This window comes from Eumetopias jubatus, unplaced genomic scaffold, assembly GCF_037043125.1.
Source record: "Eumetopias jubatus isolate StellerSeaLion01/CBP00866 unplaced genomic scaffold, mEumJub1_p1.0 scaffold_8, whole genome shotgun sequence".
Lineage (NCBI taxonomy): Eukaryota > Metazoa > Chordata > Mammalia > Carnivora > Otariidae > Eumetopias > Eumetopias jubatus.
Genome location: NW_028274814.1, coordinates 116,457,801 through 116,484,815, shown reverse-complemented (window position 1 = coordinate 116,484,815; position 27,015 = coordinate 116,457,801). Strand labels below are relative to the sequence as shown.

General features: G+C 43.3%; 1 protein-coding gene and 1 long non-coding RNA gene across 6 annotated transcripts in view; both read left to right on the top strand.

The window, feature by feature from the left end:
* The window catches only part of TMCC3 (transmembrane and coiled-coil domain family 3), a 276,456-nt gene that overhangs the window by 170,790 nt on the left and 78,651 nt on the right, over window positions 1-27,015 (top strand). For 3 of the 4 annotated variants that reach the window (XR_003609629.2, XM_028105450.2, XM_028105448.2), the window contains exon 1: window positions 19,548-19,734. The exons of the other annotated variant lie outside the window; for it this stretch is intronic. Coding sequence is in view for 2 of the 3 variants with exons in the window: in XM_028105450.2 (XP_027961251.1) it covers window positions 19,657-19,734 (78 nt within the window). In the remaining variant the exon portion in view is untranslated. Of the gene's footprint in view, window positions 1-19,547; window positions 19,735-27,015 lie in introns of those variants that run through there. 4 annotated transcript variants of the gene reach the window in all.
* LOC114211003 (uncharacterized) lies at window positions 23,900-26,822 on the top strand. 2 transcript variants are annotated; one of them, XR_003609630.2, is made up of 3 exons: window positions 23,900-24,665; window positions 24,818-24,979; window positions 25,782-26,822. It is a non-coding gene; the product is annotated as an uncharacterized LOC114211003 (long non-coding RNA). The 2 variants fall into 2 exon arrangements; XR_015768781.1 differs by having other exon boundaries at window positions 23,900-24,979.

Below are 27,015 nucleotides of genomic sequence, written 5' to 3'. Positions count from 1 at the left end.
CACCTTCTTCCCCACCTCGAGTGAGGTTGCTATTTGGAGCTGCGAATACATTCTGTGAGGTTGGTTGCTGGGGTACCAGTATGTTCTATAATTTGTATAGTAATGTGCATTAAATAAGAGACAGGTTTCCACTTTCCACTGGTGTAGGATGCACTCAAGTCCTGCCAAAAGTTTTTTTCTCTTTTGAAAAGACTTATCTCAAGCTTATCAACTTCCTTTTTTAAAGACATGGCTCCTTTTCTTCAGGAAATGTGTGTCTCTACCAGGGTACAAATGAGATTTAAAATACTGAAGGAAGTTGATTTGATTTGCTGAACATACTCTTGGCAACTGAGAGACGGTTATCGGAGATTAAAACAGAATAATAACCAGGGCTGTCAGTATACCACTTTGGATTACAAAACTGCACAAGGTTATAAGGTTATTTTGCCTGGAACTTTTTGGTTGTTTTCTTTTAAAAACACTGCCTAATTATGGATGTGATGACATAAAAAACAAAAGCAGCTCATTCCCTTCCAGGTTCCATTCTACTGAGAGTGACGTAAGGGCAGACTTAGATTTGCAAAGTGATCCAGAAGAAAATGGAGTAATATTAAGGAAAAACAGCTGAGATTCTAACCTCATTCATTACATATGAGCAGGACACAAAAGGTCTGACAATGAATGTTACTTGCTGCTCTGTCGAAAACTAATATGCCACGGGACTCCTACAGTTAGTAATAGTACATGCCCTATGAGCTGTTTTCATGGCAGTGGTCATAGGTCACATTCTAATTGCTCATGCAGTTCACATTTACCATTTGGGGAGCATTTAAGGATGACCTTTGTGTTTATAGAACTTTGAGGCAATAGGTATGAAGTATCAGGTTTCATTAGCCCTCTGGTTTATTGGTGTTCAGCAGCAAGTTTAGTTGTGGATAAGTAGTTAAACTGTATCAAATAAATATGAATTATTTATTCTGTGTGCCAAAAAGGGATTCTTTCCCTCCCTCCCTCCCTCCCTCCCTCCTCCCTTCCTTCATATTTTTTATTTCTAAGTAATCTCTACACCCAACATGGGGCTCAAACTCACAACCCCAAGATAAGTTCCCAGTGGGGGGCTTGAACTCATGACCCTGAGATCAAAAGTCCATGTTCTACTGACTGAGCCAGCCAGGTACCCCTATTGCATTGCATTTTTATTCAAATAATTGCATTCAAAATAAAAGCACTGAGAAGATTGAGGAATTTTTCATCCCTGATTTATTAAGGTCAAACAGCCAGAATTTAACTTGATTTCCCCTTAAATATGTTTGAATACATAGTTTCTTAAGTAAATGTCAATTACATTGCCAAATAGAAACCACTAATAATGTAGAGATGAATAGTAGGATATATACCCAAGGTTTTGAGAAGCTATTAAATCCAATTTTGTATAATGCCATTATAAATATCAGCTCTGAACTTAATAATATAATATAACTTGGTTCTACGTATTTTCTTTGAAAGCATAGGGAAATGGGAAAGAGCTGGTGTGTGGTATCAGGCAGATTTGGGTTTAAATCCATTGTTCCGAGTGACATTGACCCACCCTGTGGGTCTCAGCACCACTGTCCTAGGACTGTGATGGGGAGGCTTTGGGGACCTGGCTCCCCAACAGATGCCCACAGTAACTGTGGGGTCTCTCTCCTCCCTCTTCTCCCACCTCTTCCTCTGGCCCTCCCACTGATTAGCAAGCTATTTAACATATCTGTGCCTCAATTTCCTCATATAAAAAAGAAGGCTGGACTATACACTCTTGAAGGTTCTGAAAAATTCTACAGTTCTGGGCTTTAAAAGTATAAATGCTTTTTTAAAAAATGGTTCCTACTTGAAAAAAAATATGGGCACCATGGTTAGAAGTAAGACTGATGGGGCGTCTGGGCTGGGTTAAGTCAGTTAAGTGTCCAACTCTCGGTTTTGGCTCAGGTCATGATCTAAGGGTCTTGGGATCAAGCCCGGTGTCAGGCTTGAGCTCGGCGTGGAGTCTGCTTGAAAGATTCTCTCCCTCTGCCTCTCCCCCCACTCATGCTCTCTCCCTCTCAAATAAATAAATTAATTTAAAAAAAGTATGATATGTAAGTGAAAATATCTACAGACCATGAACTGTATTCTTTATGCTAAAAATAAATTCTTCTGCGAGCAAGTTAATTGAAAAATCCAGAAAGCACAGACAATTTTTTACATTCATCTCAAAAGAGCAGTGATATTCCATCTTCTGCAGTCTTGAAATGAGTAAATGGAAGGATGTAAATATTTATTGGAATGAGAGTGGAACAGAGAGAAGATCTGCTTTGCGTACTGGTGGGTGGTAACTCATCTATGGATCATTGTTTGCACTAAGCATTTAATAATCCCATCTGTTGAAAATGTATATTCGGAGGTAATTTGAAATTGCTGTAAGCTACCTAGAAATTGGCAGGGAGGTAATCCTGGAGAGATTCCATACTCTGCAGTAGACCAAGAAAACCAATATAAATCAATATGTAATTATAAAATCCCATCTTTGGCCACAGTTCGTTAGATTTATTTATTTAGGCGTTGTACAGACTTTTTTAACACTAGAATCTGGGATGGTAGAGTCCTTTGCTAATCTCAGGTTCACGGCTTCAGGATACTGTTTATTTGACCTGAAAACCCCACTTCTCATTTGACCCGGCAGGGGCAGAACTTTCTCTTGCTGCCAAGCTGATGTGGCATTGCCCCCCTCACCCCGATAACTCCATGCCTTCTGGCATCCAGAGCCCTCTTCAGCAGATTTTATCTCATTTCAAAAATGAATCACTGAGTCTGATAAAAACTTGATGTTTCTTTTTCCTTCCCGTTACCTTTTTTTCAGTCGTGTCCTTGCATTTCACTCAGAGAACCACTGCAGCTTGTTCTTACTTTTAATAGTGTGTCTGTTTTTCTTACTGCACTTCTTGCCTTAAAATCCCTACTCGCGGATTTCTCTTTCCTCCCATCGGTTCTGTTCCTCTCCCCACGCTCTCACTTTCTGTCCATTTACCACGAGGCCCTGCACATACGTTTTGCACAGAGGGATGGCACATTGAGAGCTGTAGCTACTTCGGAGGAGGAAAGACTGGATGTTTTGCAGGAGCTGTTAAAGACATTTAATGGATCATTACCCCTCTAGTGATCTCTTTGGGTGAAATTCTTTAGGTAACCGTCTCTCTACGTGAAATTAGGAGTTTAAGAGAGTACCTAATCAACAGGAGCCATTCTCAGCAAGAGAAATCAGGGTTTCATTTTTCCGGGAATGTGGAGTTTCTCTGTGAGTTTAGAGATCCCTTTGCTTCGCTCCCCAGCTGCTACAGCTCCTCACCCCACAGCACGGCTGCTTGCATGCGTTTGTCAAAGTCATCATCACATCCATGGCCTATGGGCTGAAACGTGTTCCTCTAAAATTCACATGTCGAAGCTGCACCTCCACTGTGTCCATATTTGGAGATGGGGTCTTTAAGGATGTGATTAAGTTAAAATGAGGCTATTAGGCTGGGTCTCATCCAGTCTGGCTGGTGTCCTCCTAAGAAGAGGCAGTTTGAGCACAGGAGACCCAGGGCCGTTCCTGCGGAGAGGGGTGGCCGTCAGCAAAGCAAGGAGGGAGGCCTCAGAGGAGACCAGCCCCGCCGGCACCTTCATCCTGCATGTCCGGCCTCCGGGATTGCAGCCCTCCAATCTGTGGATAGTTCGTGATGGCCGCTGTGGAGCAGATCATCCACATAGTCCTGGCTTCACTACATCTGTGGGTTGAGATGGCCACAGGATCAAACAGGAAAATCCAAGGTACGGGATCTAGAAGACGGTGACACAGAGCCCAAGCAGGAAATAAACTCACTCTGGAGACCATCTGGAACACACACGACAGGGAACACGTTTGAAAAATCTATCAAAGCCCAGTTTTGGGTCTGTGGCCTTCCTGGAAGTCGGGAGAAATTTGAACCCCGGCTCAGGACTGCAGAAGGGCAAGCAAACCCCGTACGTTCAGAGAGAGCTAGCTGTCTACGTGCTGACGCTCTGAATGTCTGATGTGCAGGCTTACCTTGCCAGTAACTGGCTCACGTCTAGGTAAGTGAGGACAGAACCCAGCTTGGCCTCCATTAACGACAACCAGGTGGAGGTGAGTTGACACGTGCTGTTTGATAGCATGAGGGCACTGTTACTGTTCAGCTGGATTTGGGTTTCATCTTTATGGAGTTAGCTTCAAAGAAGTCTTTAGAAGTCCTTTGTACAGTAACTGAGTCTCTCCATGGATTTATTGGCCTCCACCTCGGTTCTAAAATTCTGGCCTTCATAAAGCCCCAGTGACTTTGGGCTTGATTCAGTATACCATAGAAGAAAAAAAATGTGTTTTATATATCCTGTCATGTGGGCATCTTTAAATTCTTAAAATTTCTGTTTCTTTTTATTTCTACTGGATAGAAATGTGTCATTCATGTATTGCATAGTGCACCTGAAATTCTCACTGAATCATCAATAACAGAAACTATGACAATTTTCAGAGGTGAATTGCACCTGAATTTTTCATTTTGGTGTGAGATAGGGAGCTACTGCAGTTTTACTTTTTTCCACGTGAACTACCCTTTTTTCCTTTCCCCAGTGATTGATAACACTGCCTCTATCACAGATCATGCTTCCAAATGTGCATGGGTCTACTTTTGAGCTTTCTACTCATTGGTCTACATGCCTGTTCTTAGTCATGCTCACTAGATGACTACTACTTGGAAAATGTGTTGGTATCTGGAAAAGAGAACTTGCCTGGCTTGCCCTCACTTACCAGATTTCCCTCCAAAGTTATATGTTTTCTTCTGCTGAATTTGAAAATAAGCTTGTCAAGTGTAGGAAAAACCCTTTCTGATTGGGTTCTGTTTCATTTATCAATTGATTTAGGGAAAATTGATATCTGGTCAATACTGCATCTTTCCCTCCTTCAGCATGGAATACCTCAATATTAGTTTTAGGCTTTCTTTTATAGAACAATGAATTTAAAAAAAAAACGCTTGTGTACACTATATTCAAACCTCAGATATTTATGGAAGGATTTCCATTGCAAGAACTGTGTTGGGCTTTGATGGATTTTTAAAATGAGCAAGGTTGTCTTCTATTTTAAAAAGATCACAGTCTAGTAGGGAGGAAGGAGTTTGGGAGACAAATACACTATTTAATATAAATTAGACTGTCACGGGCGCCTGGCTGGCTCAGTCAGTAGAACACGTGACTGTTGATCTTAGGGTTCTGAGTTCAAGCCCCATGCTGGGTGCAAAGCCTACTTAAAAAAAAATCAGTTCCTCATTCCTAGTAGGTACATTTCAAGTGCTCATTGGCCATATGTGGCTAGTGTCTTCTGTACGGGATAGTGCAGCTTTAGAGAATCACTTATTACATAATTAGTCTTGTTATCTAAATGAGGGAAAATAGGGGTGCCTGGGTGGCTCAGTCAGGTTAAGCATCTGACTTGTGATTTCAGCTCAGATCATGATCTCAGTCAGGGTCATGGGATTGAGCTCCATATCGGGCTCTGTGTTCAGCGGGGAGTCTGCTTGGGATTCTCTCCCTCCCCTCTCTCCCCGTTCTCTTTCTCTCTCTCTCTCTCTCTCAAATAAATAAATGTTAAAAAAAAAAATAAATGAGGGAACATATTTAAAGTGCAGTCATTTTTTTTTTAAGATTTTTATTTTTAAGTAATCTCCATAGCCACTGTAAGGCTTGAACTCACAAGCTGAGATCAAGAGTCACATATTCCACTGACTGAGCCAGCTAAGTGCCCCTAAAGTTGCAGTCATTAAAATAGGTGTTTCTAGGCTGGGGTTTTATGAGTAATACATATTCTAATTCATAATTTGTATTCTAATTGATGACATCTAAAATATTCTGATATTTTTGGATTGAAGAAAATGCAATTTCAGGGGCTCCTGAGTGGTTCAGTTGGTGCAGCTTCTGCCTTCGGCTCAGATCATGATCCCAGGTTCCTGGGATCGAGCCCCGCTTCGGGCTCCTTGCTTGGCGGGGAGTCTGCTCCTCCCTCTCCCTCTGCCTGCAGCTCCCCCTGCTTGTGCTCTCTCTTTCTCTCTCTCACTGTCAAATAAAATCTTAAAAAAAAATTTTTTTTAAATGCAATTTCGTTTGCAAAAGGATCAGATGGAAGTAATCAAGAATGGGAAGAGCCTCATCGCTCAGCAGAGCGCTGTCTAGAGAATAGTTTTACAAGTTAGAAGTGTTGGGAGGCTACAGTGAAATTTATGGATTTTCTGCCTCTTGGTGGAGCGGAAACTCAAAATTGAGCTTTATAAGCTATTTAGTCTCTTTTCAGATCTTTTATTTGTTTTTCAGCTTATTACCTCCACTTGTCCCTTTTAGCAGTTTAAAGGAATATTGTTGTTTTTAACTCCAAATGACCAAAGCCTGCTAATATTTTGAAAAATCTACCTGTTGCATTGCTGGTAACTTGTGATAATTCCTGTATATATGTGTGTTAAGGGCAAGCTCACATGTGTGAACAGGTGTGCCTACCTGTTGGGTACTCTGTGTACATCATGAGATTATATCAGACACTTCAAATCTTGTCCCTGGTATGGCACTTTTCTCCTTTTGTGAAAGACATTCTGTCTAATGGAAGGAAAAAATCAATGGAATGTCAGAAATATTAACTGGGAGTGTATCAGCCACAGCTGATCTGGGATGAAGCAATGAGAAATAATAGAACAATACCTTTCGAAACTGTCAGCTAGGATGGCGAATACTTCTAAATACTTGTAAGAAAGATAACCTTCACTTCCAAAATGATATAAGAATTGATTTCTCATTTTGTGAAACTTGAAATGCAAAACTGAAAATCCGGAAATGATAAAAAAAAAAAAGACAAGGAGCCTTCAGATGGGGGATAAAGTCATAATAATGTCATTTTGAATTTCAAAAGCCCTGTTTGTTTCCTTTCTTCAGGGAAAGAACAGGAAACAAAAGGCTTAGAATATAGGGATCATCTTCATGGGGTTATCAGGAATGCTGGATGTTCATTCAGCTGTTTGGGAGAAGCAGGGAAGGGTTGAGCAGGGGGTGGGGGCAAGTCAAATTCATATCCGTTAAATGTTACGTGAGGAGACATGGAACTGGAGTTTCCAGACGCAGTGAAGTTCTTTCCCATTCGTATCCTCAGTAGTGCCAACATAGGCCCTTGGTTAAGACACAGTTTTTGTTTAACAAACGAAATTATCCCATTCTGTAGGGGAGGAAACTGAAGCCTGGGAAGGTCAAATAAATCATCCAAGGATACACACCTAGTAAATGAATTTTGGAGTCAGGTAAGCCTGGAATTTGGACTCTCCTTTTGCCATATGGCAGCTGGATACCCTTGGTCAAATCATGTTATCTATTCAGAGGTTCTGATTGCTGCTCAGTAAAATGGGGAAATAATCGCACCTATCAGCATAGAAGCCGGGGCCGGGAAGGGGGTTGGCAGTCACTCGGAGTTGATGTATTCCAAGTTCCTGGTACGGATAGAGTAGGCTAAATAAATAATAGCTGTTATCACTTGCTGACTCTGTACAGGATGCTGTGGAGATGCTATAGGGAGACACAAAAGTAGGGAGAAAGATCGTTTTCTTATTCTTATGTAGCACAATATTTGGGGCTTCTCTTAATCATTTGCCTTGAACATTTGAGGGGTGGGGTAGGGTGAGGTAGGAAGTGTCACCATTTGTGCTACATCATAGTTGGTATTTTGTTAGACCCTGTCATATTAGATTTGCCTTCCTCTGTAAGAGAAAAACCCTACCTTGTAAAACAAATTAAGATAATGGGAAAAGGGCTCTGGTTAGCATTTTTATGCAGAACAATTGATTTTCAGCAACAGACTACTAATGTTAATTGGGAAATAACTGTACTACAATTTATTTATCCACTCTGCTGTTGATGACAATTGAATTGTTTCCAGATGGGGACTGTTACCACTACGAACATCCTTGTTCTGGAGACTTGTGTCCTCTAGGGTATATACTGAAGAGTGGAGTGGCTGGGCCATAGGGCATGCATAGCTTCAACTTTGGGAGATAATGCCAAATTGTGCTTCCAAGGGGTTGCACCTGTTTATGTTCTTGCTTCCAATGTGTGAGAATTCCTGCCTACTCCAGATTATTGCCAGCGCTGAGTGTTGCAATACTTCTTAATTTTTGTCATTCTGCTTTTTTTTTTGGTATAATATCATTGCATAAACATTTCCCCATATGATTATAAATTCTAAGTATAATTTGCAATATATGGATAGTATTTTTTGTATGTCTCATAATTTATATAATCAGCCCCTTAATTTGCATGAACAGTTGTTTCATAAACAATCCTTTAGATTGTTTCACACTTTTCAGAATGATAAAACACTGTGATGGACAATCTTTGTCTATAAAATTTTTCCTGTATTATTTCTTTAGGGTAGATTTCTTTATTTTTTAAGATTTCTTTATTTATTTGAGAGAGAGAGCAGGGGGAGGGGCAGAGGAAGAGAGAGAGAGAATCCCAAGCAGACTCCCCGCTGAGCACAGAGCTCCACGTGGGGCTCCACCCCAGACCCTGAGATCATGACCCGAGCCAAAATCAAGGTTCCGAACCTTAACCAGCTGAACCACCCAGGCGCCCCCCTCTTTAGGGTAGATTTCTAGAGTAGAATTATTTGGTCACAGTTTACAGGTAAAAAGAAACTGTGGGAACACTTGCCTTGGGAATGAAGGGAACTGAAGATTAGTGTAAAGGGAGGAAGTTTGCCTTTTAGGTCCTGCTGGTTTGCCTTTCCAGGTGGTAGCAACAGCAGCTGCAGAAGCCAGAGGGAAAGGGCCAAAGTCAGGGCCCAGAACTTAGCCAGAGGCTTCCACTTTCTTCCTAGTTCTATGACCAAAATTTGTGATTAATGAGGTGTGGAATTGGAAAGCAGTCTTTTCCAAGAATAACAGCATAAATCCTTGACGTCTTAGTGGTAAGGAGAAAAAGATAACACACGAAGCCAGATTTTAGGTTTCGTTTTGTTTTCTGTAGACATTTATCGAGCTCCTGTTTGGAAGTGCTTTAGACGACGACCTCCTTTAATCCTCAGTAGTCACGTGAGGGGGCTTCCAATCGTCCTCAGCTTATGAGGGAGACAACCAAGGCTGGTAGGTGGTGGCACCGAGATCGGAATCCAGGCCGGCAGTCTCCCGCATGCCATGGCGCCTCCCTGTAACAGTGCAGGGTCGTTCATACGTAAGCATTCATGTGAGCCATACAAGCAGCAGATACTGTCAATATTGAAAGGAGGGAGAAGTGAGTGTGGACCGGAGTGGCCACGGAAGGCTTCAGCAAGCAGCTTCCCTTTTTGATAGAACTGTGACTCGGGCTGTTTTTAGACATCCCATCAGATTTCTCTGGCAGTTTCACCTCCCACCATCCTTAGCTTGCAAAGTGAACTGATAAAACACAAAGTGAATTCACGGACAGTGTGTTCCTGAGGTGTAGCTAGCTCATCCTTCAGAATCAGTATGTGCTTAATTAAAAAATTCTCCTGGGCTGGCCATGCATAGAATGGAGTAGAGATCTCCAGAGAGCCACTTCCCCTGAGGTCAAGTGAAGTAGGGAACTCTCAGCATCACAACTCCAGGAAATGACTTAACTGAATGGAACACTGTGTGCCTCGTGCAAAGTAAGGCAATTTCTGTCATTGTTATGGACTTCTGGAAAAAAATGCAGTGACAGACAGCCAAGAGTCTTATGCAGTCATCAGACGGTGAAATCCTTTCCTAGTGAATGGTAGGGTCCAGAGGTTAGAAATTACAAAGCCTTCATGTTATAATCTGTGTATACATGATCAAAAATGAAGACTCAGACCAATATGGGAACCCCACAACAGAACAAAGCACCCAGATTTGTGGAATTCTCTACTCCACTTACAATGTACATTTTTAGTAAACAACTCAATATGTAATGAACCTGAACCAAATCTGCGAACTTGTAATATATTCTTCCAGCCAAATCAGGACTGAATTGTCAGTCATTTATTCAACAAAAACCCTTATAGAATCACTGCTTTGTGCCAGTGTAGTGGTGGCCAAGGATAAAGGACACTGTCCTTGGCCCTCAACTTCTTCATAGTTGACTTGAGCTTCTGACACACTATATGTTGTGGCCAGGTACTGATGTCAGTGGTCGCATCAATGAGCACCACCTGCAGTCTCTCCTTTGCCCTTCAGTTTCTACAGGTGGTCCCCTCCTGTGATGTAATAAGGGGCCCGAACCTAGAAGAACTCTGTTCTGTAGGTGATATCTCCAGAGTAAAAAATCCCTATACTACCTCCTCTTACTTGTTCCTCCTTCCAGAACCCCAAGTTTTTCCTGTGAAAGTTACCACAATTGCACCTAAATTGAAAATAGATTTTTTAAATTTAATTTAATTAATTAATTTATTTATTTTTAAAGATTTTATTTATTTATTTGACAGAGACAGAGCAAGAGAAGGAACACAAGCAGGGGGAGTGGGAGAGGGAGAAGCAGGCTCCCCGCCGCCCCCGAGCAGGGAGCCTAATGCCGGGCTCAAACCCAGCACCCTAGGATCGTGACCTGAGCCGAAGACAGACGCTTAATGACTGAGCCACCCAGGCGCCCCTAATTTTATTTTTTAAAGATTGATTGATTTTAGAGAGAGCATAGGCGCGCAAGCGGGGGGAGGAGCAAAGGGAGAGGGAGAGAATCTCAAGCAGACTCCCAGCTGTGTGCAGAGCCTCATGCAGGGCTCTATCCCAGGACCCTGAGATCATGACCGGGGCCTAAATCAAGATCTGGACACCCAATCGACTAAGCCACCCAGGCGCCCCCCTGGTGTCACTCTTTTATAGCCACCAACACCCCTTCCTGTAGTACCCTCCCCTCTCCACCTAATTTCCCATTCTTGGCAACCACCAATTTCTTCAACATTTCTATGATTTGGTCATTTCAAGAATGCTATCTAAATGAAATCATACAGTATGTAGCCTTTGGGGACTGGCTTTTTCACTTAACATAACTCCCTTGATACTCACCCAAGTCATTGTCTAGCGGTAGCTTGTTCCTTTTTTACTGTTGAGCCATAGTCCATAGAAAGAATGCCCCACACAGTCTTAACTGTTCACCTGCTGAAAAAGAGTGGAGGTGTTTCCAGTTTGGGGCTTTTATGAAGAAAGCTAATATGAATATTTGTGTATAGGTTTTTATGTCAACATTTGCGTTTTTTTTTTTTTTTTGCTCTAAGATAAATGCCTAAGAGTATAGTTTCTGAGTCATATAGTATTTGCATGTTTAGCTTTTTTGTTTGTTTCATTTCTTTTTGTTTGTTTGTTTTTAGTAATCTCTGCATCCAGCATAGGGCTTGGACTCACAACCCAGAGATCAAGAGTCTCATGCTCTTCCAACTGAGGCAGCCAGGCGCCCCTGCATGCTTAGTTTTGTAGGAGAATGCCAGACTGTTTTCCATAGAGGCTGTACCATTTTACATTCCTGCCAGCGTATGAAGTATTGACTTTTTCTGTGTCCTTGCCAGCATTTAGTGCTATCACTGTATTTTAACCATTCTGATAGGTGTATAGGGGTAGTTTTTGTTTGCATTTCCCTGATGGCTGATGACATTGAACAACTTTTCATGTGTTTGTTTGCCATCTGTATATCTTCTTTGGTGAAATGTCTTTTCATGTCTTTGGTCCATTTTTGGTTGGATTGTTTATTTTTTTTTATTGTTGAGTTTTGAGAGTTCTTTTGTATTCTAGATACTAATCCAACTAATTTGTTGGCTATATGGTTTTGCAAATATTTTCTCCCCATTTATGTCTTGTCTTTTCATCCTCTTAAAAAGAAAAACAAAGCAAAAGTTTTTTATTTTGATGAGGTAAAATGCATTTTTTGGACTTCTTTATGTGTAGCTTCAATTCTATAGGGAAGACAATGTCAGAGACCAATTTCCAGAACAGTTGAAGCCTCCCTGTAGAATCTTCTTTAAGATTCATTGCTTTTGAGAAATCACTAGCATGAAATTGTTGCATTCGCTGAACAAGGGAAAATAAGAAGGCAAATTCACCAGCCTGTAGAGCTTGAGTTGAATCTTTCTGCTTTCCTGGGTTTTTTTTATGAAAATCTTAGAAGTTTTGGGCTTCTCTGCCAGATGGTTGCTAATGCTAAATAAATGACAGTGATTGTTTTCTTATAGTCATATAGAACATGCTATGTTAAAAATTAAATATAAATGTTAAGAGTGGTCATTTCCAGGGGTGCCTGGCTGGCTCAATTGGTGGAGCACGTGACTCTTGATCTCGGGGTTATGAGTTCAAGCCCCACGTTGGGTGTAGAGATTACTTAAAGATAAAATCTTTTAAAAAACGAAAAAAGTGGTCATTTCCAGTTGGAAATGCATCAGGCCTGGAAGCTTCTGATCCTCAAAATAAACATACGCACACACACACACACACACACACACACATGTGTATTTATGTTTATATATATATGATCAGCATGCATTCACCTCACGCTAGTTGTATAAATTTTTAAATACTGATTTATTCTTTTCTTGTCTCTCTGTCCTTAAATCGTCAGGGAAAAAAAGAAAAAAGCTTACTGTATGTTTCTCCCAGAGGGAACACTTTCCTGTACTATTAAATCAAAATAGAATATGAAAGGAAATACATATTCCTTTACTTTGTGAGAGGCTTACATTTTTATCCCTTTTTAAAGTCAGACTTGTTTTATGTCAGTTTCCTTCTCCCTGCTGTAATGATGTGATAAGGCTATAACACCTAAGGAGGTGAGATTCGTCAGGAGCCATGGCCCGGCTTTGCCCTACTGCTGAACCAGGGACATAGCTGTCTTTACATCTATAGCAACTTTTTTTTTTTTTTTTTTTTTTTTTTACTCTCTGTCTCCCTGTCTAGATGGATTCAGGATTGGACCATGTCTTACTCATTTTTATATTCCCAGCACCAAGAACAGACAGAGCCTTTCACACCATCAGCACTCAGTAAGTCATTGGAGAATTCACAAACTTCAGTAACTAGTCAGTATCTGAAAATTGGTAATACTCATTATTCAGCAAATTTCATTCTTATACATTATTCATTCCAACCCCTTGAGGGCAGAAGCTACCTTTTGCTGTGTCTTACTCATTTTTTAACCCCCAGTGCTTGGAAAATAAGTAGATCTTTAATGAATGTTGAGTTCATCCATCATCCAGCAAGTATGTATTGAATACATGATACTGTGTTAGGGACCATCAGGAAAATACACATTTACCTAAGAGGCATACTCCTTTTCTTCTGGTAACCTGTAATCTAGTGGTTGGGGTGTGCACATATAAATTATCACATAAAATATTCACATAGCATGATAAGATATTATAGCTTTTGTTTTAAAATGAGAAATATAGACTAAGATTAATAGTCCACAAGGTCATCTGGCATGGACTGACCAAGGAAGGCTGTCCAGCTAGTGACCTGACGAAACGCTGCGCCCTCCCTGGAGTCCTCTGCTCACTCGCCTCTGTTCAGGCTATCCACACTTGTTGCCTTCTCTTGAAATGCCACCCTTCTGTTTGTCTTCTTTCTACTCATAGCCAGCATTGAATGCTGTGTTAGTCAGGATTCTTGAAACTGGCCTAAGCAAAAAAAGCAAAGCATTTTTTCATATAACTGGAAAGGGGGTCTAGCTATGTCTGGTGTGATGGTAACGAGCAGTTTCTCTCATATCTGTATGTGCACACCACTCCTTCGATCTAGAGATGGGTACAATTTCTCCTCTCTGAGCTGGCTGGACTTTTTATTTTTTTTTTATGAGAGAGAGATTGGCAAGGTGGGGGGGGGGTGGCTAGGGAGAGGGAGAGAGAGAATCTTAAGCAGGCTTCGTGCCCAGCTCGATAGAGCCTGATGCAGGGCTCTATCTCACTACCCCGAGATCATGACCTCAGCTGAAACCAATACTCAGACACTTAACCGATTGAGCCACCCAGGCACCTGTGGGGCTGGACTTTTGACTCATTTTGACCAATACAGTTTGACGGAAGTGATACCTGCCAGTTCCAGGCTGGGCCTTAGGAGGCTTGCCAGCTTTAGTTTTGGCTCTCTTGGAAGCCAGGCCCCCTGTGAAGTTCAGCTACCCTGATGGAGAGAGGGGAACCCTGGAAACACGAGACTATAAAAATATAAAAATATTTTATTAAAAAAATACAGAGAATTGCCAGAGCCCGGCATTCCAGCCCCCCCATGCCCCCCATGAGTGAAGCCATCCTGCATTCTCCAGCCCCAGGCAGCGTCATGGGGAGCAGAGAAAAGCTACGCCCCTTGGAGGCCCGCTCAGATTGCAAAATCCCCGGCAAATGAATGGGAGCTGTTGTAAACTAATACACTTCAGGGTGATTTGTCATGCAGAAACAGATAATGGGAAGAGCTGGATCTAGTCCTCTCATAATTCAGTAATGAATCTTTCTGCTTTCATCGCTCTGCTTTCTTCCTGGGGGGCTGTCTTTGTGTGGTGGCCAGGGGGCCCACCAATGCAGCAGGCTTACGTTGCACCAGCTTAGCAAGGCCTACGCAAGGACACAGCTCTTTCCCAGTGGTTGCGGCAAGCCTCGGGGATGACTGCTGTGGGCTCCGACCGGGGCAGGCGCCTGTCCGGGCACAAGCCACAGCGACTGCCTCCGATTGGCCCAGGCTGGATCGAGTGCCTCTTCCTGTAGGCAGATGTGGGGTGTGGTGCACCTTACCTGAACCTCTTAACGTGGAGGGTGGCTGTTGGATAGGGCCCGAAAGAAAAATACAGCCACTGTTGTTGAGACTAAAGGGCTGCATGCTGGGCAGGCAAAAACAACAAGTATGTGCGACAGAAGTCAAGTGTAATCCTACCTCTTTTTTATTAAGCCTTTTCTGGTCATCCCAGACTTTATTGCGGCTCAGAAGGCCCGACGGCCCGACCTACTTCTTCGGTGCTTATTAGCATGTGCTGCCTTACGGGGCTGCTTACACTTTGGAAGTAAATTCTTATTTTACACCCTAGATTTTGTACCTTTGTATTCCTTATTGATAAGGGGGCATTTATGACTTTTAAAGCGTGATATTTATTTATTTATTTATTTGAGAGAGAGCGCGAGAGAGCACAAGCAGGGGGAGCAGCAGAAGGAGAGGGAGAAGCAGGCTCCCCGCCAAGCAGGGAGCCCCATGTGGGGCTCGATCCCAGGACGCTGGGGTCATGACCTGAGCCGAAGGCAGATGCCTGAGCCCCCCAGGCACCCCAAGGCACAGACAATTCTTACCTTGACAGGAAACATTTGTGTTTTCTCTCTCAGGCACTGACACTATCCTAGGCGTTGCTTCTGAAGGTAGAGACAGGGTCTACTTGGGTCCTGCTTCCCAGTAGGAGAGCCAAATGGTGATCAGCTCTGCTTGTTATCTTTCTTTTGGGGGGAGCTTGCTCTTGTGCTATTTAATTTGTGTTTTTAAAAATACTATTTTGTATGAATGTCCCATAGAGCAGCTTTTGGTTAACTAGTTTATGAAGTAAGTGACCTAAAAAAGGACATCCTCAGCTAATGGACATTTAAGTGAGCCTAATGAAGTTTTAATTGATCGTTCTCACTGAGGGTCAGCATTTCCAGGATGGAGTACTAGGGAACACTAAGGCAGTATCGAAATGGAAAGTATGTGCCCACTGACACACCTTCTAAAGCCCAACCTTGGTTTGTCAGGGACTTCACTTAGGTGTGGCCTCTCTAAAGTTGTGCGCACACATATTATACACACAAACACACCTGCGCAGTATACTTGCTATAGCCTTAACGAGCTGGAAAAAAATGGGTATCAGGTAGATGAGGGGGGAGAGCCCAGAGATGGACTTTGATAGATTTTCAGAATGGATCTTTGTAAGATTAAGTTGGCATAATGACTTAATAGTAACCGACAATCTTGCTTTTATACTATAGTAGCTTTAACACTTATAAATGTGCTCTTATATTTGTTTATTTGAGCAGATACCCCAACTGTTGATTTAAATACCAGGATTAAGGATGCCATTATCACATCTGTCCTTTGAGTCTTTGCTGCCTTTAAAATTTTAAAGTATTTGGAAACATTGTGTGTGTGAATGAATACACATAGTCAGTGTACCAATAGTCATTTGTTAAATAGAGCCTTATTTATCATCTTATACCTCTCTCCCAGTGAATCATTCATCCCCCCACCAGAGATAAATACTGCCCTGAAATTTGTGTTTTTCAAGCTCTTGCCTTTCTTAATAGTTTCAGTTATAAATCTTTGTTCTCATAAAAATGGCATTTATTCTTCATGTTTTTTTAACTTTACACGAATGGAATCTTCATGTACTTTCATGCAGCTTGGGTTTTGTTTGTTTCTTAGTAATTGACTGTGAAATTCATCCATAGTGATTCTTTTAACTCTATTTCTGTTTGTGGCTTATCTTTATTTTATTATTATTTCTTTTCATAAGCAGAAGTTCAAAAATTTAATGTAGTCAAATCTTTATGGTTTATGCCCTTTGTGACCTGCTTCTGATGACTTAAGATCATAGTGATATTTATCCCATTTTCTTCTGGCAGTTTTAAAAGCTGTGTTTTTTTCTACTTCAGGTCTTTAATGTATCTGACATTGATTTTTGTGTATGCTGTGAGGTAGGCATTTTTTTTTTCCCCAAGTGAAAAGGCAGAGCATGCCACTCCACTACTTGTCTAAATCTTTCTGTGTACCTCAGAATTAAAGTCAAAGTTCTTAAAATGGCCTAAATAATTTTCCTGTATGATCAGGTCTCTGAAATGTCTCTGACTTCATCTACTGTCTTTCCAGTGATTACTGGCCTCCTCACTTTTTTGAGGGAACACTCCCAAAATGTTCCCAAAATGTTCCTGCTTTAGGGCCTTTGTACTTGCTGTTCCTTCTGTCTGAAATTTTCATTTATCTACATATTAGCTCCCTTAATTCTCAGGTCTCTGCTTGTATGTCACCTTATCATGGAGGTCTTCTCTGGCCACTCTAAGTCCCCCCCCCCCCCCACACACACGATATCTCTCTGCTCTGCTTTGGAAGGACTTGCCTGAAAAACTCTCTGGAGCTGGTATAGTTGTGTCTTCTACTGGGAGCTGGGGGGCAGGGCATGTTGGGGGGTGTTTTAAACTGTTGATTTCATTTCTTGAGTGGTTTTAGGACTATATGGAGCTTTCTATTCTTAAATTTTAATAACTTTACCCTCTATTTAAAAATATATTTTTTATTTTACTTTTTGAATAGTTAATATATGCACACAATTAAAGCATTCAAGTTTAAAAAGCATATACAGTGAAAAATAAATCTCCCATTCCTTTCTTCTAGCTACCTAGGTAGGCATGTGGCTTCCATTTTATCCCAAATTTATTCTTAAAAAAAATTTTAAAGATTTTATTTTTAACTAATCTCTACACCCAACGGTGGGGCTTGAACTTACAACCCCAAGATCAAGAGTCACACGCTCTACTGACTAAGTGAGCCAGGCACCCCCATCCCAGGTTTAAATATAACAACACATGAACAAGGTCAGTTTGGTCCAACCACCTGGCAGCAACTGTTCTCCTTTGATATTCAAGTCTCTTTGTGGGGATTCTGCTCCAGTCTCCCCAATCTCAGCAGAGCCCATGTTTTCTAGATGAACATAGACACCTGTCTTTACAGTCCAGTAGCTTTTCTTTGGCTCTTTGGGGACATCCACTCCTTTATATTACCTTTAGTTGCATCTCGGAGTTCCTAGGGAATTTCTCCGTGGTCAGTGGCTTTCTCTGAATTTACTGGAATGGTTCTTACTGCTTTGCTCACTTACGACTGTGACTCCCCTCCCCAAGAGTCAGGCTTGAACTCCGGAGGGCTGCTCATGGGAGTAATTTGTTCATCCATTCACAGGTATAAATTGAAGCACCTAGTATGTGGCCCCTCTCCTGCCAACAGTTTCTTGTCTATTTCCCTCATTTCTCGTTTATCCTCTTGGAAAAAATACGCTATGTGTATATAAGCATATACATATATTGTTTTTACATACATGGTGGGATACTACATATGTTATTCTGCACATTACTTTTTTCTCAACCATGTATGCTGGAGATATTTCTGTAGCTATAGATAAAGAGCTGCTTCACTCTCTTACAGTTACTTAATCCTCTACTGGGTGGATGGATCATATTTTACTTATTTAGTCTCCTTCTGAAGGACATTTAGGTGGTTCTCTTTTTGCAGTGGTCTTCTAACCAGTGTCCTTTACACATCTTTAATCAGGGTTTCACACGGCTATCAGATAGATGTCCTTCAACTTCCATCCTAATATTGTCATTTCCCCGTTCAGAAATCGCCAGCAGCTGCCCAGCACCCACAGAATAAGGCTGAACTTCCTCTCCGCGAAAGTAGAGCCAGGCAACCACGTGGTCTCCACATACTTTTCTTCTTGTGTCCTCCTGTTCCTGAAGCTACCCCCTAAACTGGTGAAGTTTTCCAAACAGACCTTTGGTTTTATGCTCAGTATTTTCCTTCTGCCTGCAAGACCCTCCCCCTCAACCCTTTGAGGGGGAGAATCATATGCCTCCTTCCTTCTAGGCTTGTTACTTGGCCCTCTAACTCAAGTTCTCTTTGGGGCAGTTGCAATTTCAAGATTTTAACTCAGTCTCCCACCAGTACAACCTTCATAACCAGAGCAGGTGTTTTGAATGTTGGCTTAGGTAACATATTTAATTGTTCACTAGTCAGTCTTTTGTTTTGTAGACTCCAAATTTGTTTTTGAGGTGTCGGGGGAGGGTAGGAGGGGCCGAAGGAAGGGGAGAGAGAGAATCCTATGCAGGCTCCACGCCTAGTGTGTAGCCCCTAGTTGGGGGCTTGATCTCACAACCCTGAGATCATCATCTCAGTTGGACATGCTCAACCGACTGAGCCACCCAGGAGCCCCTAGACCCCAGATTTCTTGCGAGCAGGGACTGTTCACTGGAAACAGAGAATACTAAAAGGAAAAGATATATATATTGACTTCCAAGTAGGAACCACATATACAAAATTAAACTACACACCTCCATAGACCTTTGTTTAAATGGAAATGTGTTCTGTGCTCAGCGGGATCATAAGAAAAACATGGGCTTTAAAAAAAAAAAATCTCTGGTCCCCGCCCCAGGGTGTGGCCCATGGTAGATGCCCAATAAGTGCATGTTGAATAAAAAAAATAGCATAAAAGAAAGCATTTAAGGCAAGCCTCAACATCTTGCCAAAAATCCATCTTTTATCATAAACATACAAATAAGCCCACAGATAGGGTAGATGTCAATCAAATTTTGAGGCAAACGAAGCCAGTGTGGGAGAGTGTGGATTCAAGTTTCAGCGAGGGAGGAAGAGAAGTTGCACCTAGGGCAGGGTCTTGGGCCCCCGCGAGCGGGCAAGAGGAGGCGGGGAGAGGGGAAGGGGGAGGAGACTCTGGCGTCCCTGCCCCGCCTCCCCCACCCCCACTCCCACCCCCACCCTCAGCGGCGGCGGCGGCGGCGGCGCAGGGCAGCCGCGCAAGTGTCGGCAGCAGCTGCAGCGGCCCCCGGGGCGAGCCCGAGCACGGTCGGCGGCTCGCCGCGCGGCGGCCGGGAGAGACGGGAAAGTTGCCGGCGCGAGCGCAGACATGCCGGGCAGCGACACGGCGCTCACCGTGGACCGGACCTATTCCGACCCGGGCCGGCACCACCGCTGCAAGAGCCGGGTGAGAGGCGCGGGCGGGGCGGCGGTGGGGGGGCCGCCGGGCCGAGGGGCGAGGCCGGGTGGGCTTTGGCTCCGGTGTTCGCCAACTCTCGCTGCCCGTCTCTCGCCGCCTGCCTCTCTCCCTCCCCGGGTCCCTCCCGCCACGGGTCCGCGCCGAGGGGGCTGGGGAGGGGGTGGGGGGCGTCGGAGGCCGGGTCGGGGCCAGAGCCGAGCTCGGCCCGCCGGACCCCGCCCTCCGCCGCCGCTGGGTTCCCCGCGCGCCTGCTGGACCCGGGCGCCCGGGGTCCCCGACGGCCCGGCGCTCCGCCACCCTCCGCCAGGGAGCGCCCGCCGCGCGGTGCCCGGACGCGAGGGAATCCCGCCAGCCGCGGCCCCGGTGGGACTGCGCGCTCGCCCTCCTGACCTCGCGTGCTGCCCGCGCCTCCGCAGCCCTCGGGGTTTCGGGCGCGGGCCGGCGGCGGACGGGCTTCCCGGTCTCGCGCGGCGGCTGCCCCGGCTCTGCTCGAGCGGAAAGTCAGCCTTCGCGCGGCAGCCCTGGAGTTGCTAGCCGTGCCGAGCGGGCGCCCTCTCCATTGTTTGCAGTGTAATTTGCCGTTGCTGATTTTGGCTGTGGGCGAAAATAGCTCTTCAGAGCAAGCAGCAGAGACGGGCCCTGTAGTGCTTCAAAATAAAGACGGAGGCCGCAGCCTGGGCGCCGGTCCCTCCCGGGAGCGGAGGCCCCCGCCGGCTCGGGGGTCCCTTTGCCTTCCTGGGCTGTTCAGTCCCTCGGCGGATTGAAGTGCCTTTGAGAAGCAGTACGTCCTCCACCCTGGAACTTGTTCTGGCGAAGCTACCTGGAGGTGCTCTTTGCTAACTACTCGCTTGCTCGAGATCTCAGCATTTGAGTGTCAGCTTCCCGGTATAAAGTTCACAGCTAGAGTTTTGCGCAAATTCTGGCCTGCCGTCTCCCAAGATCCAGAGACCACTGGATGGGCAAAGTGGCAAGAGCGACAAATGCAGCTCAGCCCCTAGTGCGGGATTTGGGAGTTTAATCGTAATTCGGAGAACTAATCAGTTATCCCAGAAGTGAAGTAACTAGGCCCTGTTATCCCTTTTTCCTTTAGTATCTGTTAACTGAGTTAACAGCATGGTTCAAATTTTTACAGATTAAACTTACTTGGTGGAGGTTACTGCATCCACTCCACTCTCCTCTACTCCCCAAAAGAATTCTTTTTTGCACTTTATTTTTTTATTGACCTATAGTTGACATACAATGTTATATTTAGTTTCAGGGGTGCAGAATAGTGATTCCACAAATATATACATTACAGAGTGCGCACCATAAGTTTTGCATTTTCTTTAAAAGTTTCATAACAGTTTGTTATGAAAATAACCATAAACTGCCATTTGGAAGAAAACATGGGTGAAAGATCTTTGGTTACCTACAGTTAGAAATTGTTGCTAGTTAACATAGAGTTAGCGAAGAAGAAAGGTGAAGATCGTTTTCTAATGCATTTGTAATTGGAGGAGTCTATTAATGTTGCAGTTGACAGAAGAAATTTCAGACTTGAAAGAAGTCTGGAAGCTTGGTTTCTCTTGTCACAGTTGTGATAATCTTTGTGTAAACAACAAGATTAGTAATCTCTGAGGGATGGGTGGCTCATTGTGAGCTCATTTAGGTGATTTGGTAAGACTCATGGAACTTTGCAAAACTCACTCTTCATAATCTGTGAAATGGTAGTGATAGAGTTCATACCTTAGCTACCTAGGTGGAAAGTGGCAAAGCAAACATGTAATTTAAACTGTAGATTTAGTTTGTCTCTGCTGGTTCTGCTAATGCTTCATTTCTATATATCCCTTTTCTGTTGAAGTACCACAACCTTACGTGAAGGGAGTTGCTTACTTTCTTTAAAATTCTACCGATGACGTTACATGTACTACCTTGTTTTGTTAGCATGGAAATACCTGATTTTGGGGGTGGGGTGGGGCAGAGGGAGAGGGAGCATCTTAAGCCGACTTCGTGTCCATCGTGGAGCCTGACCTGGGGCTGGGTCTCACGACCCTGAGATCATGACCTGAGCTGGAATCAAGAGTCGGATGCTTAACTGACTGAGCCACCTAGGTGCCCCGAGACACCTGATTTTTTAAATAGACTGTGTATTAAACCTGAGTTAGACATTGTATGTACTGATTATTCTAAATTAGCTTATTGGACAAATGAAATCTAGTGAGAACTAGATAAACTCAGACCAAGGAGGGCTAGAACTTTAGCAGACAGTGACTACATGTTTTGTAGCAGTGATGCTGAGATCCCTGTTTAAAGTTCTTGACTGTCTGCTTTTAGGATTTTACTGTTCAGATGGCAAGGAGTAGAACTGGAGGGAATTTTGTAAACTTGTAACTTTTCTCAAGTGAGGCCGATGTAATTTTGAGTCTTTTCTTAAGGCTGCAGTAAGCCTGCTGTAATGAAGGGAAAGTACCAACAATTTTCCTGTGCAGAAAGTATTTCTCCCTTCAGATGATTCTAGCTCCTGTTTTGTGGAACTCTTAGATCTAGCTATAAAGACGTACTTCTTCCTACACTCAGAAAATATGTGATGCAGAAGGAGAACATCAGGCAGTATTCAGGTTTAATTTCTTGATGTCACCCTCCCTTTGGCAATAAACCATCTAGTATAGGATTTTTTTTTAAGATTTATTTATTTAATTGAGAGAGCGAGAATGGGAGAGAGAGAGAGAGAGTACATGAGAAGGGGTACGGTTAGAGGGAGAAGCAGGCTCCTCACCAAGCAGGGAGCCCGATGCGGGACTCGATCCTGGGACTCCAGGATCATGACCTGAGCCGAAGGCAGTCGCTTAACCAACTGAGCCACCCAGGCGCCCCTCTAGTATAGGATTTTAAAAGAACACTTTTGTGGACTCGTGTGGTAAATTAGCTCACCTAAAAATACTCTAATGAGAACTGGAGGTGCTGTGCAATTTCCTCCCAGGAAGAGGCTAAGACTCCAAGAGATCAAGTTCTTGCTTACTGAATGGTCATTTTTAAGTTCAAAATTGATACCTGTTGAGATAACAGGAAAAATACACATCTCTCTTGCTGAGTTTGGTTAAGCCTTTGAGACTAGAATAATAATGAGGCAGTGTACTATTTTAATGTTGCAGGAATCTATTTTTATTGCCAGGTGGATTAACCTAGATTCCCTCCCCTCAGTGAAAATGTAATATAACTAATGAATTCTGTGATTATCTCTTAAGCTGACAAGCCAGGATCATTCACATTTTTAAACTTCGTCAGGGTAAAACTCAGAAATGGTGCATGCTAACTCGACACACAGAATAATATCCCCTACTTTAAAAGGAAGAGCATGCATAGTTCGAATCCTACTTTTTTTTTCTCATGCCCTAGATAGTTAAAGCCTGTCATCTTTTTAAGAATACAGGCAGTCCGCTTCCTATATATTAACTGGTTTTTATTAATTAGTGAATCAAATGTCTGTTCTAATTTTAAATGTTCTAAAATGGCACCTTCAGCCACCTGTGGATAATGGTCAGCAGCTGGGGCTCTCCGATCAGGTGACCTGGATCACATTCTGGCTCTTCACATTTCCCAGCCGAGTGAGCACTGGGGCAAGGTCTAACCTTCCTGAGCCTCCAGTTCCCCATCTGTAACAGAGGTGATAATAGTCCCTGCTTCTGGGAGTGATCTCGAGAGAGCATTTGTTTAAAAAAAAAAACAAAAACCCAAAACAAAGAGCGGTCCTGTGCACTCAAGGTTAGATGTTTTTATCCCTGTGTAAGGTGAATACTTTTTTTCTTATTCTGTTGGTACCACTGCTAATCAGAATCGCTAGTCATCCTGAGTGCTTCCCGCTTCCTCATCTCTCATCTGTCGGCCATTTCACTGGGTCTTTCTTGGACTTTTCTCTGGACTTGGTACCTTACTCCCCATGTCCCCCAGTCATCTCCCACCTCAGTTTAGCCACGTCTGACCTCCGGAATTGGTGATGGTGCACTAGCTTCCTCACTGCTCTCTGATTTCATCAGCCCCAGTTGATCCTCCCCGCAAGGACCAGAGTATTCCGCCCAGAGAACCACTTTCAGTGCACTAGCCCCCAGACGACAGATCTTGTACTCGTGCCCCCACGGACCCTGTAATCATTCTAAGTCTTAGTTTCCTCTTCTACACCCCAGGGGTGTTACAAGGAACAGATGCAGTAACATCTATAAAATAACACGTACCCAGAAAGAACTCAATAGATGGTAGCTGTTTTTGTTGCTACTATATAAGAAGTGGTCATAAGCTTGAAAATGGGAAGACTGCTAAGCTTGTGACTAGAATAGACTTGCTTGGGCATTTTTAGCATTTTGTCCCTCTTCCATCAGATGTTCCTTATCACATTGACTGTTTACATATTTGTCACTTACATGTTTATAAACTGTAGACACTGGCACTTTGAGAACAAGAGGTTTCATTCATGCAGCAAATATTTGCTGAGCGCCTTCTCTATGCTCCCGACCACTGTAGGCATCAGGAATATAACGGTGAATGGAACAGACGGCCTGGTCTCTCTGGAAGCTTAATATCTGGTGATTGTATTTTATTTATACTTGTGGCCCCAGGAAATACCCTCCTATTTTATAGAAGGAAATGGTAATAAGCACAGAGGTCTCTAACATCTGAAGTGAAACCTGTGTTGGGCATGGTGGCTACCTGTAGTTCATCATTAAGTGTTCTGTGGTTTGGAAATAGACCTTGAATTACATGATGAGTAATGGCCAAAAGCAGTCAGGGAGAAGAGGTTGTCATAGCTCGTCTCAGAGTGGAAATGGTTGGGTAGTGATGTAATAAGTTGATGATTGCCTGCTCACTTCCTGGGGAGGCACAAGAGTGAGCGGGCACAGACCTCTGTTCCGGGGGCCCCTGACCTGGTGAAGTGGTGAGCGGAGGGCTGTGTGAGTACACTTTTAATCAGTGATCTGTTTTATTCTAAAGAGTTCATTAAAAGCACGGTGAATAATGATGAGTGTCTCAAGTCCGATTTTTGTTAAATTCCGGTTGGATAGATTGGTGGGGTGTGTGTATTTTGAGCTGTGCTTTGCTACAGGCTCACCGGCTCTCCCTTCAGAGGAGAACAAACTGCCATCTGCCACCAGCACACCTGCCTGTCACATCCGCTGTTGAATACCAAGACAGCTGCTACCAAGTTGGACTGTAAGATGTGTTTCGCTTCAGACCCATGGCCTGAATTTTCAGGGCTGCTCTTAAGGTCAGAAATCATCCTGATCTTTCTGGATGGAAATTGTCCATGTCTTGACTTAGGACAGGCTGCAGCTTTCAGCCCTGCTGTTTCTTTTTTGTGTTTTTATGTTTTCAGTGGAGAGGGCTGGTTGAGCGAGACGGGATAGAACCATGAATCACTGTTCTGTGAATCAGAACGAGGACTTTACATGCCTTAGAAAAGGAACATCAGGATATATGATCCATGCATGATCCAACTGCTTCCATTGGGGGGTGGGGGTTGCTGCTTGAAGGAAAACAGTGTATTTATTGATTATTCCTCTGTAAGGAGGCAGACAGAACACCAATGAAAAGAAGAATGCAGTAACAGTGTTAACAGCCAACCTGTGCTAATTCCTTACTATAACCCAGGTGCAATACTAAGCGCTTCAGATGCACTGTCTCCTTAATCCTTATAATATCCTATTATAGCTTGATTTTTACAGATGAGGAAGTTGAGGCGTGGGCAGTTTATTTGTTCAAGGTCTTGTGGCTGTTAGGAAATGGTCGAGCTAGGATCTGGTGAACCCAGATCTAATTGCAGAACTTGCATTTTACCCACTTTGCTGGCTTCTACCTCTGAGATGAATACTGGAGAGCAGCTCAGTCTTCGTAAACCTGTTGAGGCCTTGAACACGGGTGCGGTCAGCTTCTGCAGGGTGCCTAGCCAAATTGTGTGTTTGGGATTCCTACAACACAGTGCTTTGCCAGTCCTTTGTGTGTTGTCTTCTGTACCCAATAAACCTTTGACGAAGAACGGTTTAGAGTGATAATTTATGAACTTTTTACAGTGCCTGTGATACAAGATTGTTGCCAGTAGTTTGGAGAGGTCCTAAAGGCTGTTAAATAAGCTCATGATTACAGAACATCAGTGAAGAACCATCTTCCAGCCTGGTATTTGGTCTCCAGAGCATGAACAGTTGAAGGACACAACAAGGCTGGTTCTTCCTGTGACAGTCCGAGTCACAGTCCGCCTCAGCAGATCTCCTAGTAGGACTTCAGCTTCCCTGGACCGAGGGCATGTGCTTCTCAATGTGTGGGGCAAAGTGCTGCGAAGTAGACTCAAAGGTTTGAACCATGTTAGAACTGAAAGGGGAATGTAGACATAAACTCCAGAACATTCCATTTGTAGAAGTAGAAAAGTGACATCCAGCCAGACTGTAACCAGTGAAATGAGGTAACTAATACAGGTAACTAATGAGGTAACTAATACTAATAATATATAAGCATTATACCAGCTTCTACCTTTTTTTTTTTTTAAAGATCTTATTTATTTGAGAGAGAGAGAGAGAATGAGAGACAGCACGAGAGGGAGAGAGTCAGAGGGAGAAGCAGACTCCCCGCTGAGCAGGGAGCCTGATGCGGGACTCGATCCCAGGACTCCAGGATCATGACCTGAGCCGAAGGCAGTCGCCCAACCAACTGAGCCACCCAGGCGCCCACCAGCTTCTATCTTAAAAGAGAATTCCTTAACAGAAAACGGTTTTAAATATTTTTAGATACCAAGCTAATTGCTAAGTTATATGGGATACATATCTCAAAATTTAAGTAGAATGAGAATTTGAAATTATTTGCCATAGAGAATTAATTGATGGACAGATTTTACATTTTATGAGTTTTCTTGGTGGAGAAAAAGTGAATTTGAGTGATTCAGTGTTAGGTCATCATCCTTATGAATTTGTTTGCAGAGTTTTGGTGGGACTAGGGTGAAGAGGGTGTGGCATTTCCTGTATTAGACCGCTTAGCGGCCGGAGATCTGTTGCCACTAGTAAAGATTATCTTTTCTGATTTTATTGTTGTTTTTTTCCCTGAAATAAAGTTTTGCAAAATGAGTTCATCTTTGTCTTTACCTTCTACATGTTGGAATAAGATATTGCGGAAAAAACAGCCAGATGCATCAGTCATGGAGTACATTACACACACGCACACACACACACACACACACACACATTTTCTCTCTCTCTCTCTCTCTCTAACTTAGAATTCAAACCTGGTGTTTGTTGCCCCCAAAGCTTTCTGTTCCTG